This window comes from Pseudonaja textilis, chromosome Z, assembly GCF_049901715.1.
Source record: "Pseudonaja textilis isolate UNSWEBS1 chromosome Z, rPseTex1.2, whole genome shotgun sequence".
Taxonomy (NCBI): Eukaryota; Metazoa; Chordata; class Lepidosauria; order Squamata; family Elapidae; genus Pseudonaja; species Pseudonaja textilis.
The window spans coordinates 50,595,770-50,616,585 of NC_142008.1; the positions used below are offsets into that span (position 1 = coordinate 50,595,770).

Here is a 20,816-nt window from a genome sequence, read left to right on the forward strand (position 1 = left end):
TTAAACCAATCAGTTATTTACTTAAAACAGTTCCCAAAAGTCCCAAAGTCCCACAGTCATCAAACAGTCCAGGCAGAGTACAAGCTTCTTCTTTTTACAATTTCTCTTCTAGGGTGAAGTCAAATTAGGGAAAGAAAAACGTCCAATCTGTGCTTTAAGTCTTTCTTAGAATTAATTTCTATTCTCTTTATCTTCAAGGCATCTCCTCTAGCAGAGTCTTAGAGTAAAAATTTGTTTTCCCAAGCCTCTCCTTCCCACTTATAACGAAGGAGTTTAGGTTTTACCTTCTATCAAAAGGCTGGTTTCCCTTGTCCATTTGTTAATTCCATAAGGGAGGGAGAGTGACTTCCCTTTTGTCACTTTTCTTCGCAGCTGAAAACATCAATCGGGAACATTATAGCTTCCAAGTCATTACTTTCCCAGGTGTTAAATATATCCTTAAGGTCCCAGTTTGACCAAGAAAAAACTTTCTTTAAAAAAACAACAACTCCTTCTCCCTCCTGCGCATTCTTTATCCAATTGCCGGCTTCTTTATGGTGGCCACAAAGACCATCGCTGCAAACAGTCTTGAGAGAAGGGGGTTATTGCCGGCTGGGGGTTGCGACGCCCCTCATCCCCGTCCGGATCCCCTATCTTCAGCTGCCTCAACAGGGCAGCCTTAGCCTCCAAATCCGTCAGGATCGGAGGCACTTGCAAGGGCTAGCACAGCAGGGATCGCAGAAGGCGAATCCCTGCTGTCACTGAAGCCAACAACCGGAAGTTAAAAATTCTTGAATGATATATATCTGAACAAAGATATGAAGTCTTAAGAAGTTCAGTATTGATCAACATTGTTTTTATCTCATATTTTCCATTTTGTTTTTGGAGAAAAAATGCTGAATGGTTTTTAATATGTAAACGTTCAAACAAGCCATCTTGAACATTTAACATTTTAAAATGTATTCTTTCACTCATCTCAATTTTAAATTGACTTGATGGCATCTCTCTTTTGACTTAAAAGGAGAGGAGAAATTCTTCTATCACATAGTATCATCATTCACTGAAAATTAAAATATATCTTCTTTGGATGATATTTAAAAGTGTGACAACAACCAAAATTATGAAGAATAATTAATCTATTTTACATCTGTAAAAGAGTGTTTTTGGGTATGTGTTTATTGTAGATATTTGATTATTGCTTATTTAGGCTTAAATATATATTTATACTTATTCAAAATTGCATTGGGTTTTTTGTATAGATTTTTTGATGCATATTTTAAGGGTTTGCTTAAATATACAAATAATTGAAATCCAGTTTTCTACAAAGTAGTTGTTGTGATATTAAATTTTAAAATATTTTTCTACTAAAATGCATTTTAAAAGCTATTGCATCTTTTTCACCGTGATCATTAATCTTTTTTATTCCTCTTTAAACATGCTTAATTTGAGTTTCCTTAGTAACGAGAAAGTGCTGAACTTGTTATTAATCCTTAAGATACTATTCATGGTGTCTTTATTTCAGCAGTAAAAGTCATGAAGGAGACAGATTTATTCCCGCTCCACCATCTTCTCCGTTGAGAAAGCAGGAATTAGAAAACCTACGGTAAGTTCTTTCATCCATCCAGAATAAGCTTAAAAGCATACAATTAGTTTCTGACAAATAGTGATAATATGAAGAAGTACCATATTTTTCGGACTATGAGATATACTCCCCCACCCAAAAGTGAGTGGAAATGTCTGTTCATCTTATAAAGTAAATAAGTGCCTGTTTTTGGCCTCCCAAATCCTTAATGTGTCCCGTTTTTGCCCTCCCCTGCATCCAGAAGCACTCTGCAGGCCAAAAACAGGGCTGTTTTGGCCTCTGGAGGCCTCAGCAGGTCCCATTTTTGCCTGTTTTTGGCCTGCAGAGTGCTTTTGGACACCGGGGAGGGCAAAAAAGGCACTTCCAGAGGGCAAAAACAGGCCCATTTTTGGCCTGGAGAGTGCTGCTGCATGCCAGGCAGGCAAAAAACTATTTTTTTTCTTGTTTTCCTCATCTAAACCTACATGTCTTATAGTCCGAAAAATATGGTACCTTTTAGAAAACAATGAACTTCTATCCTTCATGTACTATGAAGAAATGACAACATTACATTTTAGTTTGTTTTATATTGTACATCTGGTCTTTGTTCAATGAGTACACATAATTGCAGTGTGATTATTGTTCTTGATTGAAACATCAGGAGGGCAAGTCATGATTTAACCTACCCATGGTAACTGGAAATATTACAGTCCCAAACATCTGAATGCTAAATCTGCAGTTAGAAAGCCTAGTTTTAGTTCTTCTCTTTGATAGAGTTAATATTTATTGCTGCAGATCCCTTTTCAGTCTGTTACGTGAATAATGCCAAACAAAATCTCAGATATACTCCAATATCTTCAAGGTTTTCAGAGATTTTTATTGTCATGTATGAGTGTTCCTGTTTGGAGGAATTTATTTACTCCATAATTTAGTCCCATTGAATACTCATGACTGTTTTCAAAAAACCCAAAAAAACCTTTGTATACTAGAAAAAATTTACAAGAGAGAAATATTAATATTTTATCAAATAAATGATATGCTGTATCTTTCTGAGGTAACGCTAATGGTTATTCATTTATAACAAGCTGCAATTGCTTCCACAGTATTATGCTATGCTTAATAAGCATTATGTTAAGTTCATAGAAGTTTGAAAGTTGTGTCATGGCAAGTGGACTTATTTTTTGCTGCTTTTAGATATTTCACTCCCCATCCAAGCAGATTCTTCGGTCAGAGAACATTGGTTAGGGTGAGGGGGAAGAGATCTATTGGAATATACCAACTGCTTTTGTATGGACTCTTGGGGCCTAACATTTGGATTGCACACAGCTTATAATTCTATGATTCTTTGATTATTTCTGGCAGTGGGAAAGGAAGACTGAGAAAATTATATATAGTAGCTTTACTTGATTTATGTATCCGTTCCTGTAGAATATATCTGGCATAATAATGGGTCTATTGATATAAAATACCACAAAAAGTCTACTAAGGAATGTGTCTGCATATGAAAATCAGTGTGAACTTGATATGTTTGGAATTGATTCATTGCAAACTCTTTATGGCTTGGTTTTTATTGAATATATCTACAGGAACAATTAGCCCCTAATTCATAGCCTATATCCTGTTCCTTTATGTAACTGCAATCACTGCATGCCTCCTTTCCATGGCAAGATTTTCAAGAATGAGATTTGAAATGATATCTAGGTATGGTATAAAGGAAATGGGGAAGAGGCAATGGAGAATCTTCTCATGTTGCTCATGTATAATTAAAGAACATACATCCAGGGATCCAGAAATAAAGACACTCCAGATCCTGCCATAATTTAATGTGACTTATTACTGAAGCTAAAGTGAGCTTGACAACTGCCAAAAGCAGTAATTATCTAACTAGTAACTAGAGGGTTTAAGCTCTAGAAAATGTCAGCTTTCTTAGATCAGATCTAATATAAGTGATTTATTTTGCAAATTTTCTTAAGATATGCTAAAATGTATTCATCCTGATAGTTATATGTATACATAAATATCTGTTCTTTTTCTTTACCAGATGTTCCATACTTGCCTGCAGTGCTTACGTAGCTTTGGCACTGGGGGACAACCTTATGGCTCTGAGTCATTCAGATAAACTTCTTCAGCAGCCGAAACTCTCAGGATCACTTAAGTATGCTTGTCCCTACTGTTAAGATATTAATACTGCTGCTACATATTAATAGAATATTTTATTTCTTTATATATAATGTAGGCACAGCCTTCAATGTAATCAACAATGGAGTGTGAACAGGTGTTTTGATAGGAAGCTGTTTTATTACCGTTGTAGGCAATGTTTCCAGTTCCAACTTTTCCAAAGACAGTATTTTGCAGTGCATAGGGATAGTCACCTAGTTCCAGTCTATATCTTGTTCAGCAAGCCAGCCACCCTTTACCATGATTGCTGTTTGTGTTACCCTGTTCAGTTGTAGGATGATCATTAAAAAAGAAATGTTTGGATAGAGTGGATAAAGGACAATGCAATGTTCATACCTCTACACCTTTTGGGCCTTTAAACCACAACTTTAATTTTTATTTTCTTGCTCTTTCATTTTACCAATAAAGTAAAGGAGAGTTTACAGTGAGGGAAGTGAGAAATACTAATCAGGCTTGGAATATGAAACCCAACAATGTATTTAGCATAACAATATCTTGACTGGCAGCTGATCTTTATCAAAACGGTCAGTTATTCTAGTCATGAATAGATTTGTAGGAGTAGTTGGAAACCAAGAAAGAGGGGTGAACAATTCCTTAAATATATGAGCAATTGCCATTTTATGCAATTATCTCTTTCTACTGAATTTGATATCTAGATTAGGTACTGTGAATTAAGAGAAGAATCAGCATTCTCTGTTTTTCATTAGTTACAGTAGTGCCTGTATGAGGCACCTTGTCACCAGGCTGATTTTTTTGACTCTGCTTTTGGTGTTTTAGATTCCTTGGCCATTTGTATGCTGCAGTGGCCCTTATTTCTCTGGACAGAATCTCTGATGCTATTACTCACTTGAACCCTGAGAATGTCACTGATGTGTCCCTGGGGATTTCTTCAAATGAGCAGGATCAAGGTTAATGAATCTGTAGTTTATTAGAATCTGTTATGCTTTCAATTGACTTTCCATGATGCTTGCAAGGGTTCCTCCTTCTAGTAGTACACTATTATAAAAGACTGCTTCTTCCTATATATTTTTAAAGTTAATGCATTCATGTCAATCACTAAAGAATAAATACTGCCTTCTTTAGATTAAGTTCATGCTTGTTAAATACCAAATTAGACAAAAATTAATTGTTTGGCTTGTAATTCTAATGCAGACATCTTATAAAAACATGTAAATGTATATAAGACTGGAAAATTAATCTGCAATTGCTTCAAATTGGAGATGTGCAAAATATTCCAAATTATAAATGTTTGTGCTCATAAGGGGACAAACGAATGATCCACATTGTTGAAGTTTGTTCCAAGCGTAAAACAAAAAGCAATAATTAGTTATTTCCAGTTTTAAGCATTTTTGCTGTTCCTAGTGCTGTGATTGGTCTTGTGCAAATGAGAGACGTTGCTCTTTTGAGACTTCTTCCAATCCTTCCAGTGTAAGTAATCCTTGACTTCCAATCTAGCCAATCAATGCAAGTAGTCCTTTGACTTAATAGCCATTTGTTTAATAATTGTTGAAATTTACATTGGCATTGAAAAAAGTGAAGTATGACTGGTCCTTACAACTGTTACCACCACAGCATCTCCTCAGTCATGGAATCAAAACTAATTTGCATGTTTTTACAATAGTTGCATTATCCTGGAGTTACATGATTGCCATTTGTGACTGACCAGCTTCCAACAACTAAAGTCAATAGAGGAAGTCAGATTCACTTAGCAACAATGTGATTTGCTTAATGATCACATTAAAAAAGATTGCAAAGTTGGGCGTGATTCACTCAATGATTTCCTTCCTTAATGATGGAAATTCCAGTTAAATTTTGTTCATGAGTTGAGAATTACTAATGTAGGAAAAGCTGGTCATGTCTCTCTTCCTATTGGATGGAGTAGTGGCAGAAAGCAGCACTTATTTAAGCCCTTAGTTCAGAATCTGAAAAGCTACACTATGTGCACAATTGTTGGACAAGTTGTATTTTGGAGGATTAATTTGATTATTGAACAACTACAGTGCTCTTGGTCAATCCAAAATGTTAATAAACGTCAAACCTGAATATTTAACAAAGTAAAGGTGAATTTTTGGCTTTCTTAGGAGAGTATTTTTGTGTGCCCAATTATTGGGCAACCATTAGTGTGCAGAATCATTATGCAACTAAAATGAAAAATGAAAATTTGCCATCTCACTTGTTTATTATTGCATCCGTTAAAATGAGAATAATAAACAACAATTCAAAATCTACAAATAAATATTTCTGATTTTTATAGCCAGACCAATATAGCCATACTTCTTTTCAATAACAGTCATGTCTTCCATTCATGGAGTCTGGTCAGTTTCTTGACCTATTGACAATCAACGTTTTGTGCAGCAGCAACCACAGCTTCACAGACACTGTTCAGAGGGGTGGTACTGTTTTCCTTCACTGTAAATCTCCCTTTTAAGAAGGGCCCACATGTTATTAATATGGTTTAGGTCAGGTGCCATTATTCTTTCATCTTTAAGGCCTTTAGACTGGCTAGCCAGTGGTGTACTTCGATGCATGTGATGGAGCATTGTCTGGCATAAAAATCATGGTCTTCTTGAAAGATGCAAACTTCTTCCTGTACCACTGTTGATATTGATTTTGAGTCCATCTTCAACTTGAAAAAGTCCAACTAGCTCATCTTTAATAATATCAGCCAATACCAGTACTCCACCTCCATCTTGCTGGCATTTGAGTCGAAGTGGAGCTCTGTGCCTATTACTGATCCAGCCATGGGCTCATCCATCAGTCAAGAGTCACTCCCATTTCATTTTATTAGTCTATGAAACCTTTGAAAATTATGTTTTGGCCCAATCTTGCTGTTTCAAGTTATGTGTCTTGTTCAGTGGTGGTTGGGTTTCAGCCTTCCTTACCTTGGCCATGTCTCTGAGCACTGAACACCTTGTATTTCTGGGCACTCCAAGTAGGTTGCAGTTCTGGAGGATAATGGGTTCCTGGTAGCTTTACATTTGATTATTCTCAAATCTTTGGCAGTTAATGTGCGTCTTTTCCTCAACATATTTCTTGTGACCCTCTTGACTATTTGCAACAAAATGTTTGATGGTTCTGTGATCATGCCCCAATATATTAGCAAGAGTGCTGCATTTCTTTGAAAGACCTTTTACAATTTTTGACTTTTCAAAGTCAGTTAAATCTCTTTTTGGCCTATTTTGCTGAGGAAAAGAAGCTAATAATTATGTACATCTTGATATAGGGTGTTGATCTCTCAGGCCACACTCTCCCTCATTACAAAAATACACATGCTTTTTTTATTTTTTGATTATTTAAATACATCTTTGAGAGAACAGTGTGTTTTACATTTTAAGTCCATTATATCCATAACTACTAAGCATTCAAGTTTATACAGCTTGGAAGTTGAAAACATGCATTAAAATGATATGACCAAAATACTCACTTGCCTAATAATTGTGCACACAGTATATTTATATCCTACTATACTGCAGCAGAGAAAGGACTGTTTCTGACAAATAACTTTTACTAGAAGGGACATATGCTGCAGCTGGAGTTTCATTGGTGAATATCTGGTTAAATGCTTTGGGCAGTCCCTATTCTACATCTTATTATAATAGTCATTTATTTATCCTAGTCCTGTTAAATCTCTGAAGTATGCACTGCAGTTTATAACTAATAATTTAAAGATTCACAATACAAAATCAATTAAATTCAACTATGGTAAAACAATTTACAACTATTAATATTAAATCTGCAGTACATCAGTCCAGAAATAACCATAACCATCATTCCATGCTTCCTTCTAAAGTCTTATTGGAAAATGATAATCTTATTTGTAAGCAGAGAGTATTCTACAAAACTATAGCCATATCCCAAAACTGAACCTTCTCGTTTGCCATCCATTCTGTGCTATAATTGTAAAGAAAATACTGGAAGACTTTCCCTCTTATCCACTGTTTTCAGTTCACCTTCCTTATGATTCATTTCCCTTCTGATCTGATAAAATTTACATGCTTAATTAATTCAAATTAATTTTCACAAGTAAAAGTGGGTATATCCCAGTCCTGATAATATTGCACATCTAATAATATTACTGCCTTCTCATTTTAAATCAAAGTTTATTTTTAGAGCTTTTTCATGCCCTCCATATTGAAGATTATGGCTAGCTAGATACATCCATCATCTCATTCCACCAATCATGGAACTGGAAAGGTAGAAGAATCAAAGGCTCAACTGGGAAGAGAGAAGGGCAGAAGCTGTTAAATAGTGTTGTTATCAGCCACTAGTGACCACATAGATGTATATCCTCCCTGATGATCTATTCTTACAATGACCCTTCAGCTCTTCCAATGGTATTCCCATAGCCGCCATAATTGAATCATTCCATCTTGCTACTGGTCATCCTCTCTCCTTCCACATTTTCTAACATTACATCTTTTTCCAGAGAGATGGGTCTTTGAATAATCTGTCTGAAGTATGGTGGTTTGAACTTGGTTGTTTGTGCTTGATTAAATGCATACACTCTAACACACAACAGAATTTGGATACGCATCATCAAGTCTTAAGTATTATGCATTCTACACGTGATTACTTTGGGTGTTTTAGTTTCAATTTTTCTTCAAATAGTTAGCCCCTCAACCCAGATTACATTTTTGTCAATATTATACTTTTAATGCATTAAGCGCTTATTCTATCTTTTCATTTGGTTTCTCTTTAGGGTCTGATAAAGGAGAAAATGAAGCCATGGAATCATGTAAGTTTGTGCGAGTTTATAGTTTATTGCATAGCGTGAAGTAATTAAAAAATTACCTTTGTATCTAATTTACTTAGAGCGAATACAGATCATAGCATTTTATCATTTTATTAGTGAGTTTTATAAAGCTGTCAGCACTTACTAATAATCATTTCAGATTTAGATATTCCACCTTTTTAATAGCTTTTTGCATTTACAAATGCAGTTTAATTAAGTGTTTTTTAAATAGTAAATAAAAACTGTTTCTACAAATACAAAACATAAGAATGGACATCTAGAGCCCCTACAGGTGATCCAAATGCTGAGAGATATTTCTTCTTCATATTATTAACATTCACTGAGTGAATCTGCTTATCAGCTTAGCTACAGTTTAAAAAGCTATCTGCATTTTTTGAGAAGCTAATATTTTCTGCCAGATTGCTCTTCTGTTTCTGACTATTGATTAGTCTGTATTCTCCTTTCTCACATAAGAGTTATTTTGTATGAGATCTGGGGTCATGTAAATGTGATAAGTAAATAAATAAAATACAATTTTACCAACTGTAATTTAACAATAGCATTCTGTATTAATTTTAATCTAGCTGGCAAGCAGGTACCCCAATGTTATCCTAGTTCTGTTACATCTGCACGAACCATGATGCTGTTCAATCTTGGAAGTGCCTACTGCTTAAGAAGCGAGTATGACAAAGCGCGGAAATGCCTCCATCAGGTTAAAAAGGGGGGGTTCTTTCTTAATTTGGGGGGAAAATGTTAAAATATGGCCAACTGCAATATTAAAGCAAGATATAGAGTCACCTTTGCTGTTTTCATTGGAGCAATATTTGATCCTAACAAGTTGGAAGGCAGGAGCTTTTCCTCAATTGTGGAAGTTAAGCATTCTCTATAGATTTCTGCAAATATGTGTTGTCCTCTGTGCAAATTCCAGAGACCAAACCAAAGAAATACTGTTATGATTTGTAAGTTAGAAAGCTTGAACAATGTTTCCTGCTGAATATAGTATGTGTTGGGAAAATCTCATTACAGCTTAAAAATAGTCTGTTTAAACATTTTCTTAAAGTTACTTAATTTAAAAGATGATTTAGAAGGAAGAGATGTCCAACTGCATCTTTTTTCCCCAAAGCTTTTTTTTATTTATTTAAATACATCTTTGAGAGAACAGTGTGTTTTACATTTTAAGTCCATTATATCCATAATCAAGACAGCTTTCTAACATTACATCATTATCTATTACCAATCTTTATATTCTCATACATTATTTTATAGCAATCTCTTTATTTTTAATCAATCTCTATCTTCTTTAGTCATACATTCTTATATTCAACATATTTACTATTTAATCTATCCAAGTCGATTCATTAATCATTAAAGCTTTCTAACATTACATCATTATCTGTTACCAAATTTTCTTCTTTATATTCTCATAAATTGCTTTATTTCAGTTCCTTTATTTTAGTCAATTTCTATCTTCATTAATCTTATATTCAACATACCACAATTTAATATATACATATCAATTCATTTATCATTCAGAATTTCACCTTAATTTATATTATCCCCATTCCAATGTTACATTTACCACTGTTGCATATATTTTTATTTTCTAAATGCTCTCGTCCCTCTAACTCCTCATTTTTACACAAATATATTTTCCATCTTGTTTTCTTTTAGCCAAAAATATCAAATTTATAATAATGTATCCTCACTACCTTATACACATAGATGACAATATATATAATTCATTAAAATATCCTATGCTATATAATTATATCTATTCTCTATCAGACTCCACTTAACCTTCTCTTTCCCACCGTAGTATTAGCCACTTGTATCTTCCTTAAACATTTATCTGTCTTACTTAACTAACCTATTATAAAATCCAATTTTTACAACTATTCCATTTTACTTAATCCTTCTTATTTTACTATTAAGGTGCCTCTTCATGTGGAGTCCCCCTCTATTACGTTGCTAACCATCATCTCTAAGTCTCTCTTCTATCTTACTTCGTCGTTTTTTTAGCTTGCTTACCAGTCTATCGTCTTTTGGCTTTTCCCCTTAATCCTTCCATTCTGCACCATTTTCTGATATTTTTCTTCCAGTTCTCAGAATTTATCCCCACCCTCTTCTGATCTCCTTTCTGTAATTTCCTAACCACTTCATTTATCAGCAATCCGATTTTAATACCCCCTGTTTATTACATCAATCATTGATATCTCAATCCAATTTTAATATCTCCTGTTTATTACATCAATCATTGATATCTCAAGTTCAATTTCTTTTTTCTTCTTTTGTATTATTTGTTGTTCCTCTTGTTCCGTTTCACTGGTTTCGCTCCTCCCCCTCCTTTGTTCTTTCTTCTTCTAATACATTGCCATTTCTGAATTAGTCTCTGTATTCTGTATTTTAGTACATGTCCAAAGCTCTGTCCCACATCTCACCCATAGCTCGAAAGTCCATCCTTATGTATTTGCATATATCATTCATCTTTATATTGCTTATTATCCCAGTTACCCAATGTCCAGTAACTTTTATTTTGTTTAAACCAGCATCTCTTTAATTTTTATATCAATGTCCTCCAGTTTTTATTTTTCAATATTAATCAATCAAAGTCACTAATGAATCCAGGGGTAATGTCCTCTAATGCAGTGGTCCCCAACCTTTTTTGTACCAGGGACCAGTTTCACGCAGAAACACCTTTTCAAGGACTGGGGGGCGGGGACGACACTTTTTCAAGGAGGGGGGAAGGGGGAGGAGTCCGAGTTTGGTGGTTTGCTTGCAGACGTTTCATTACCTGATTAGATTACATCTGATGTTGTTACCTAGTCGGGTAATAAAACGTCTGCCAGCAAACCACCAAGTTCAAGGAGCGCCAATGCCTCCTCATTGCAACCCTGAGCAACAGATATTCTCTTCTATTGGGACATTTAAAACAGAGGGTTTCGGCTGCAGATTCAGGAACTGCGCCGGGCTGAGGAGCGCCTTCAAAACTGAGCGCTGGGCGGCGGCGGCCCGCAGCTGTCTCCGCGGCTCAGGACAAGTCCCTGCAGGATGGCTGAGAAGCCCCGCCTCTCAGCCCTGCCTCCCTCAGCCTCATCCCTCAGGTGTCTCCCTCCCTCCCTCAGCCTTATCCCTCAGGTGTCTGCCTCGTTCCTCTCTCAGTCGCTCTCTCGCTCCTCCACCAGCCCAGGAAGAAACTGCTTCAAAGAAGCCGGCAGGAGTGGCTTTTCCTGTCGGCGCAGCTCCTCTGAAGCGCCCGTTCACCCCCACCCTGCCGCCCGCAGTTCAATCCAGTGCTCCGTTCTGCCAGCCTGCCTGCCTTCGTTTCTGGTTGTTTCGGAGCAGCTTCGTCTGAGTAAAAGAGGCGAATAGTTATTATTCTCAGCCAAAGCTACTCCGAAACAACCAGAAACAAAGGCAGGCAAGGCAGGCAGTACGGAGCACTGGATTGAACTGCGGGCGGCAGGGTGGGGGTGAACGGGCGCTTCGGAGGAGCTGTGCCGACAGGAAAAGCCACCCTGCCGGCTTCTTTGAAGCAGTTTCTTCCTGGGCTGGTGGAGGAGCGAGAGAGTGACTGAGAAAGGAACGAGGCGGGAGGAAACCGAAGCCGCTGAGCCGGAGAGCAGGACAGCTTTGGTTGCTTCCTTCCTCCCCTTCTTTCATTTGTGTCCTTGATCCCTGATCCCAGCAGCATTCATCAAAGGTGAAGAAAGCCGCCATTTTTATTTTATTTTTATTTTCTTTGCGGCCCGGTACCAAATGATCCACGGACTGGTACCGGTCCGCGGCCCGGTGGTTGGGGACCCCTGGTCTAATGTACCTTGCTATTTCATTTTAATACATTCTAGCTTCCAAGGGTCTTAAGTCTTCCTTTTATTCCTTTTTTAATTAAAACGTTAGCTTGAAGGGATCTGCAGGATTTTTCTTTCATCAACCAGTGGCGCTTTTAATTCAGTTTCACTGCCACCCTTTTTCCATTTATTTCAAAAATCAAATGTTTTTCTCTTTTAGATCAATTATTTCCAGCATTTAAAATAATGCCTTCCCATGCCAAATCCTGTTTGATCGCCAAGTCCAAATTAATGTTCTTCCAAATTAATTCCTTTTAAACTTTCCTTTTAAGAAAAATTTCCCAATTTTTCTTCTATCTTCCAAATCGCTGCTAATTTATTTCTTTATATATCTTCTCCATTATAGTCTTTTGGAGTAAATAAAACCAAGTAAATTCTTCTCACCCTTCTCTGTACACTGTCCCCAATCTCCTCTCCAGCACTTTGCTTAGGTGATTCTCAGCGGTCCCAACTTTGTAGCGGCCATCTTGGCCGCCCTTCTCTCCGTTGTGGCATAGAGAGCAAGCTTGGGGTTCCCACAAGGGAGTTGCGTTCTCCCCCAGAACCTCACTGGGCGCCTCTCCTTAGCTTCACCACCCCTCCAAGGCGGTTTTCGGCTCCATTCGGAGCCCATGCCTGCATAGGAACGGAGACCTCCATTCACTGCTTCAAGTCTTGTCACGTCAGCCAAAAGTCTGTCAAACTGCATGTTTGTGTCAATTTGTGCAAGCACCGATGATGTAAATTAATGCAAATGATGTAATCATGTTAATTATCCTGCTTTAACAATTTGGGGGGATAAAATCTGACGTAAAATACTTTTTGTTGCATCATAGGTGTACTGTATTCTCTTGTTAAAAATATATTAATTTACCTCTTATTTCCTTTTTGGTATTGATACAAGGCTGCCTCACTCATTCATCCAAAAGAGATTCCACCAGAAGCTATCTTACTGGCTGTGTATCTTGAGCTTCAGAATGGTAAACATTTACTCTTTTTTAATTATATTTTTTATTAAGCATTTTAAGACATAAAGGAAAGGGGAAAGAAGAAAGACACACACACACACAAAGAACATAGTAAAAGGAAAAATAAAGCACAGAATAGATAAAATAGGGAGTTTATAGGTATCATGGAATTAGGATTTTCAGGGTTTCATTAATTGGATTTAGATAACTGAATAAACCACGTCATTAATAACATCCAATATATCCAATAATATATGACTATCAATAGTAGCGGTCAACACAGTATATATAATAAAAGGAGATTAAAAATTATAGTAATTTCTATCCAGGTAATTAAAGACTTACTGTGAAGAAACCAAACCAAATTTTTGATTTTGAAAAACTTATAAATAGTCTTATAATCTAAATATAGTTTTCAGGTTGGAATAACTTCTGTGTCAGATTTTGAAATGATGAAATTATTTTGGATATTGAGTCTTACAAAGAGATTAATTAGCCATTTTTCTGAAGAGGGAATTATGAGTTTCCTCCAGGAGGGGATGAGATTGCAGATAATTACATATAGACCTAGTTCAGTATACTTAGTGAGAATGTCAGATGTAGCAATATTTAATATAAAAAGAAGTTGGAAAGAAAATTCTATTTTTCAAATTTGTTTCTATTGCAAATTATTTTCCAAAATGGTTGAACTTTATAATATTGCCACCTAATACGGAAAGTGACAATGAAATTATTACATGTTCATCAATTTTTATAAATTGAGCTGTGCATTTTAGTAATCCATAAAGGTAAAGGTTTCCACCCACAGTCGGGTCTGACTCTAGGGGATGGTACTTATCTCTGATTCACAGCCGAAGAACCAGCATTGTCCAAAAATGACCCCGTGGTTATGTGGCTGGCATGACTGTATGCCAGAGGTGCAAGGAAGGATGTTTAGGTAGTGATATCAAGTCAATGAACATGAATTTTGGCAAACTCTGGGAGACAGTGAAGAACAGGGGAACCTTGCATGCTATAGTACACAAAGTTCACAAAGAATCAGACACAACTTAGTGATTGAACAATGTATCTGTCTGTCCCTCCCCTCTCTTGATGAAACCAAGCAAGTAATAAAATGACCAAATAATAATAATTATCCATATGGCAACTCTTTTAGCGTTACTCCCCAGTTGCCCTGCATAATCCTTTTGAAGCTACTTAAAGACCAGCTGACTGGGACACATGCTTTTTGTCCCATTAGTTTCCAAGTAGAAGTACCTTATAGTATAATCATATGTATAAAAGTTCACTGGATTGTTTTATCCAGACTATTGAAGTAGGCGTTGTATATACCAGCTAACTAATTTCCCCCCACCTGCCTAAAAAAATAGAACATCTGATTGCTAATGACTACCTCTGGGTTAAGTCAAAATATGTTTGGATCCCACAAGCTTGGATCCTCCATTGTGGTTATATTCCCTTATCTGAGAATAAGTCTCACTAAAAGGAAAAATATTTCTGGATGGATCAGTATAGGCTTATACCATAAGGTACTTGTACTTGGATTTCACAGAAACCAATGGGCCCAAAAGTGTGTGTCACAGCCAGTTTCAGATAGATAGATAGATAGATAGATAGATAGATAGATAGATAGATAGATAGATAGATAGATAGAGATAGAGATAGAGATAGAGATAGAGATAGAGATAGAGATATAGTATCTTGCCGACGTTTGACCAGGTCTCACTCTCCATCCTCAGGCTGGTGCTTTTGGCTTGGGACCTCGCCAAAACGTCACCAAGATACTCTTCATCTTACACAGGAAAAGACCCGAACACACCTAGACCTGCATACCTGTACCCGTGAAAATCTACAAAATATATATATATATATATATATATATATATATATTTGTTTTCTGAGGTTCTCGCGGTATTTATATGTAGATCTTTGGTTGTTCGGGTTTTCTCCCAGCGTAAGATTTGAAGTATCTAGCAACGTTTGATGAAGTCTCATTCATCATCTTCAGGCTTCTGTCTCCAGCTCTGTGCTTCTCAGAGTAATGGAGATTGCAGCTGCTTCCTCCTTTAACTGCCAGTGGGGTGGAACTTGATTGGGTGGGGGCTTGGCTGTGTTCTGATTGGGTGGGGTGTGTTCTCATTGGTAGGGGTTTGGCTGTGTTCTGATTGGTTTGGGGTTAGCCGTGTTCTGATTGGTTGGAGCGTGTTCTGTTCAGGAGGGCTTGGTTGTGCTCAGGTTAGTTTTAGTTGCTGGGGATTTGAGCTGGAGAGTTGTGATCTTGCTGTTTGGCTTCTAGTTCGTGGTCCTGCTGCATCTTCATAGTGGGTGTTGGTTTGCTTCATGTATGGCTCAGAGGGTTTGAAGTGGGTAGTGATGCAGCTGCAGTGCAGCTTCTGGTCCATGGTCGTTTCTCATTTTCTGAATGGGTGGGAGTCTGTTTTCTACATGGAAGTGTGGTGGTGGCATCTTGTGTGGCTCTCATGGGTGTGGGTCCAGTGTCCTTCTTCATGTTAGGTACTCGTCTGTTCATGAGGCGGGTTTCCAAATGGCTGGAAGGCGGGAGGTGTCATCTCGTTTGTTCATGCTGTGTGGGCGTTTTCTATCTCTATGGCTTCTCTGATTATTCTGCTGTTGAAGTGTTCGGTTTTGGCGATAGTTCTGGTATTTTAAAATCAATTTCATGTCCTGTGGCTTTGAGGTGTTGGACCAGGGAAGAGAGTCGTTTCTTCTTTTTGATTGAGTTCTTATGTTCTTCAATACGTCGCGCAGATTCTTTCTCTGTTAGTTTGTCCAATGTGTGTAGCAGGCAGGCTGTGCAGGGGTGATACGAAATCCCTGCACAGCCTGCCCCAACACATGGCTACATTGGACAAACTAACAGAAGAATAAGCTACGCATTTACTGAAGAACATAAGAACTCAATCAAAAAAAGAAGAAACGACCTCTTCCCTGGTCCAACACCTCAAAGCCACAGGACATGAAATTGATTTTAAAAATACCAGAACTATCGCCAAAACCGAACACTTCAACAGCAGAATAATCAGAGAAGCCATAGAGATAGAAAAACGCCCACACAGCATGAACAAACGAGATGACACCTCCCGCCTTCCAGCCATTTGGAAACCCGCCCTCATGAACAGACGAGAGTACCTAACATGAAGAAGGACACTGGACCCACACCCATGAGAGCCACACAAGATGCCACCACCACACTTCCATGTAGAAAACAGACTCCCACCCATTCAGAAAATGAGAAACGACTATGGACCAGAAGCTGCACTGCAGCTGCATCACTACCCACTTCAAACCCTCTGAGCCATACATGAAGCAAACCAACACCCACTATGAAGATGCAGCAGGACCACCGAACTAGAAGCCAAACAGCAAGATCACAACTCTCCAGCTCAAATCCCCCAGCAACTAAAACTAACCTGAGCACAACCAAGCCCCCTCCTGAACAGAACACGCCCAACCAATCAGAACACGGCTAACCCCCAACCAATCAGAACACAGCCAAACCCCTACCAATGAGAACACCCCCACCCAATCAGAACACAGCCAAGCCCCCACCCAATCAAGTTCCACCCCACTGGCAGTTAAAAGGAGGAAGCAGCTGCAATCTCCATTACTCTGAGAAGCACAGAGCTGGAGACAGAAGCCTGAAGATGATGAATGAGACTTCATCGAAGCGTTGCCTAGATACTTCAAATCTTACGCGGAGAAAAGCCGAACAACAAAGATCTATATATATATATATATATATATATATATATATATATATATATATATATATATCTCATTTGCCATCATCAGGCTTCTGTATTGTGTTCGTCTGTGAGTCAGACTTCCACAGCCGTTTCAGTTTTAAATTTGGGGCTAGCCTACTGCTGTGCCAGAATGTTTTTTTCTTCATCCTGATTGGTTGGGAATCTAGGTCTGTGTTTATTGGTCTTGGAATTTGCTATGTTCTGCTTGATTGGTGTTTCTAATATCTTCTGTCTGTTCTGTAGCTTTTTTGGTCTTGATTGGCTGGCAACATTGTGTTCCTGTATTGGAGGCTTTTAGTGCAGCTTGGCTCCAAGTAAATGGATGGCTATCATTTATTAGGAAGCTAGGTTTCATCTGGGTGCCTGGTTGGGTTGTGTTGAGCTGGAGGTATCAGGGGGGATCTGTTTGTGTCCAGGTGTTTGCCTAGCTTGTGGTGTGGAGATTTGTTTGTTTGTGAGTGCAGGCTTCCAAATAATTGACAGTCTGGTGGAATCATCTCTTCAATTCATGCTTTCTGGTCTTTTTTCAATCTCTGTGGCTTCTCTGATAATTCTGTGGCTGGGGTTTTTTATAGTGGCTAGGGATTTGGTGCCATTGAAGTCGATGCTATGACCTGTGGCATTCATGTGTTGGACTAGTGAGGAAGTGTGTTCCAGCTTTTTTACTGCATTTTTGTGTTCATCCAGATGGGTACTTATTCTTCTATTGGTCTGTCCGATGTATGTGGCAGGGCATGATGCACAGGGAACTTCATATATGCCTTGGTTTTCCAGGTCAATTTTATCTTTGGGGTTTCTTAGGATGACTGCTATATTTCTGTCTGTTTTGAAGGCAGTCTTGATGTGATGCCTGTGTAGTATCTTACTGATTTTGTCTGTAGTACCTCTTATGTAGGGCAGGACAGCTGTTCCATAGGCCTGTTCATCTTCTAGGTCTCATTATGTCTCAGTGTGTTTTTGTGGATCAGGCCTGTGATTTTGCTTTTGTGGAAGCCATTGGCGGTCAGTACTTTAGTCAGTGTGCATAGTTCAGTCTTCGTGTGTGTCTTGTCTGCCAGGTGTTTGGTCCACGGAGTTTATCTGTGCTGGGTGGTGGTGGGATTGGGCGTTGAGGTAGTGGTTGGTGTGTGTTTTCTTCTGGTATATGGTGTGTCCTAGTGTGCCATCTGTTTTTTTGTAGACTAGTACATCTAGGAATGGTAGTTGTTCGTTGGTTTCCATTTCCATGAGGAATTTGATTTTGGGGTGTATGCTGTTTAGGTGTGTTAGGAAATCGTCTAGGTTTTCTTTTCCATGGGGCCAAATAACAAATGTGTCATCGATGTATCTTAGCCATAGTTTGGGTTTGTGGGTGACATTGGCTAGGGCTCTGGATTCGAATTCTTCCATGAACAAAACATGAATAACAACCACCCCGACACCTCATGGAACTAGCAGAACACTGCTTAACTGACACATATTTCATATACAAAGGACAAAGATACAAGCAAATTGAAGGAGCCCCTATGGGATCACCACTGTCACCCGTCATTGCAAACCTGTTCATGGAAGAATTCGAATCCAGAGCATCACAATCAAGACTGCCTTCAAAACAGACAGAAATATAGCAGCCATGTCCGACTCTTTACACCACCATGGACCATAGCATGCCAGAATCCTCTGCCCCCCCCTTGTCTCCCAGAGTTTGCCCTTATTCATGCTCATTGCATCAGTGACACTATCTAATCATCTCATCCTCTGCAGTGCCTCTACTGGAATAATATACCAGCTGTAAATCTTAGCAATTTTAATAAATTTAATATTCACTGTGTATTTTACAAAATTTTTCTTCATCAAAATTCCTTTGTTGCACAACAGTTCTTGAATCTAAATTCAGCGCCTGTTTAATTTAATCTTAGTCAGTTTCTAGTTCATATTTCACCATTATCATACAGTTTTGTGATGAAAAGCATTTACAATAAATGTTGACTTCTTGTTCTTAATTAAATAATTTTGGACCATAATTCATCTTCCTCAGAGTTGTTAAGCATGGAAGACGATTCCAGATTATCAAAAGCTTAAACTGCATCAAGAAAGAATATAGTTGCCCTCTCATTTTATCAATAACGTTCAAGATACAGCTGACATTGCTTGTCATATATTTCTCTGGGACAACTCCAGTCTGACCAGAAAGTATTAATTCAGTTTTTTAAAAAATCCTCTTTTTGCAAGTATTGTAGTCTGTATTCATTAATGAAGTTTGTCTATACGATTCTGAATAGTTGTCATTTTCTTTCCTTGTAGATCAGAGAAATGAAAGCTTCTTTCCATAACTTAGGGAGTTCTTGACTTCATTAATTACCTAGGATAGTGATCTAATCAACATTTCTTGGAAACACTTGTAGTATATTGTGGAGATGTCATCAAATCTGGGAGATTTATTTAATTTGTTTTCTGATTGCTTCCATAGTTTTGTTTGGTTATGTGTTAAGAATTTCACTTCTGTTGATCTATAAACGTTAATATTATATTTCCTTAATTTTTCTGGATCAAATTTGTTTACTATATAGACTTGAATTATATTTAACAAATTGCTCCATCATATCCTTGTCTAGTTTGCATTTCTAATTCAGTACCAAATAGAAGTAATAATTCTTTGGTTTTGTTCATTTCACAGTTGGCAAATCAACATTTTGTTTGATTAGATGCCTTTTTCAAAATATTTAGGTTTGATAAAATTCAAGTAGGATTCATATATTAAGGTACTCATTTCTTCCATTAGAGCTAGTTAATTATGAATTGTTTCAATCTTTTATACTAAATTCAAATTTGGGTTATAGTTGTGATTTATTTGCTTTAAATTCATTTACCGTAACAATAGATGCTGTTATTGCAAAAAAAAATGCTTAATACTGAGAGATAAAGTTTTTTTTAAAAAAATATTTAGTAGATTCCCTATGCAGAAGATAATAAAGAATCTTAAACTTATTTTGAAGAAACTTGATTCCTCTTGGCATTTCAATTTGAAATCATTTTGTAATAATAAAAGTTTAAGTTTCTAACTTTTATTCTGGAGGGTCTTCTATTTAATCTTACAATTATTGTTTTTTTTATATGTGTAGGCCTATAACTTCTTGTCTAGATTAATCAGTTAGTAATCAAGCACATATCGATTCTAAAGTAAGTTTATGAATTGAAGACTAGGAGGTGTATTTTTATCCATGTTTATTCATTTATTTATATTCCACCTTTATTTTCATAAATTACTCAAGGTGTGAACATACTCCACACACCTTTCTCCTATTTTCCCCACAATAACTCTGTGAAGTCTATTTGTATTTCTATAAATTGAAAAGAGATAATAGTGGCATATTCTTCATATTTTGATGCAAATATTTAGATAAAGCAGGTGTGTCTATGGAAGAAAAAAAGTTTCCCTCTGCAATTTCAAAAATTTATTGGCAGTTAAATTTTGTGAAGTGTGTCTGATGTTTCAGATCTTAATAAATTTTGAAATTGTTTTAGGCAATACTCAACTGGCATTGCAAATCATCAAAAGAAACCAGCTTCTCCCTTCAGTGAAAATGCTCTCTGAAATACGAAAGAAACCTGTATTCCAACCTCCCCACTTGGTTCAACCTATTCAGATGCCAACATTCACCACTGTTCAAAGGAAGTGAATAAATAGAATGGCCCTTTTGAGGGAGCACTTAAGATTTGTTTTATGACTTTGAAAAACTGTTTTAACTGCATATATCATACATTAAGGGTTTTTTTTCCATTTTAAAATAAAATCTATAGAAAAACTTAAGACTCATTTTATTT

General features: G+C 37.2%; 1 protein-coding gene across 4 annotated transcripts in view; it reads left to right on the forward strand.

Moving 5' to 3' along the window:
* The window catches only part of CNOT10 (CCR4-NOT transcription complex subunit 10), a 59,875-nt gene extending 39,080 nt beyond the window's left edge, over positions 1-20,795 (forward strand). For 3 of the 4 annotated variants that reach the window (XM_087917760.1, XM_026717751.2, XM_087917761.1), the window contains 7 exons: positions 1,502-1,582; positions 3,582-3,695; positions 4,496-4,626; positions 8,418-8,453; positions 9,035-9,162; positions 13,182-13,257; positions 20,517-20,795. In XM_087917760.1, the coding sequence (XP_087773886.1) occupies positions 1,502-1,582; positions 3,582-3,695; positions 4,496-4,626; positions 8,418-8,453; positions 9,035-9,162; positions 13,182-13,257; positions 20,517-20,671 (721 nt within the window). In that variant the 3' untranslated portion in view covers positions 20,672-20,795. The remainder of the gene's footprint in view (positions 1-1,501; positions 1,583-3,581; positions 3,696-4,495; positions 4,627-8,417; positions 8,454-9,034; positions 9,163-13,181; positions 13,258-20,516) is intronic. The other variant, XM_087917758.1, reaches the window with a different exon arrangement.
* The last annotated feature ends 21 nt before the right edge of the window (positions 20,796-20,816 follow it).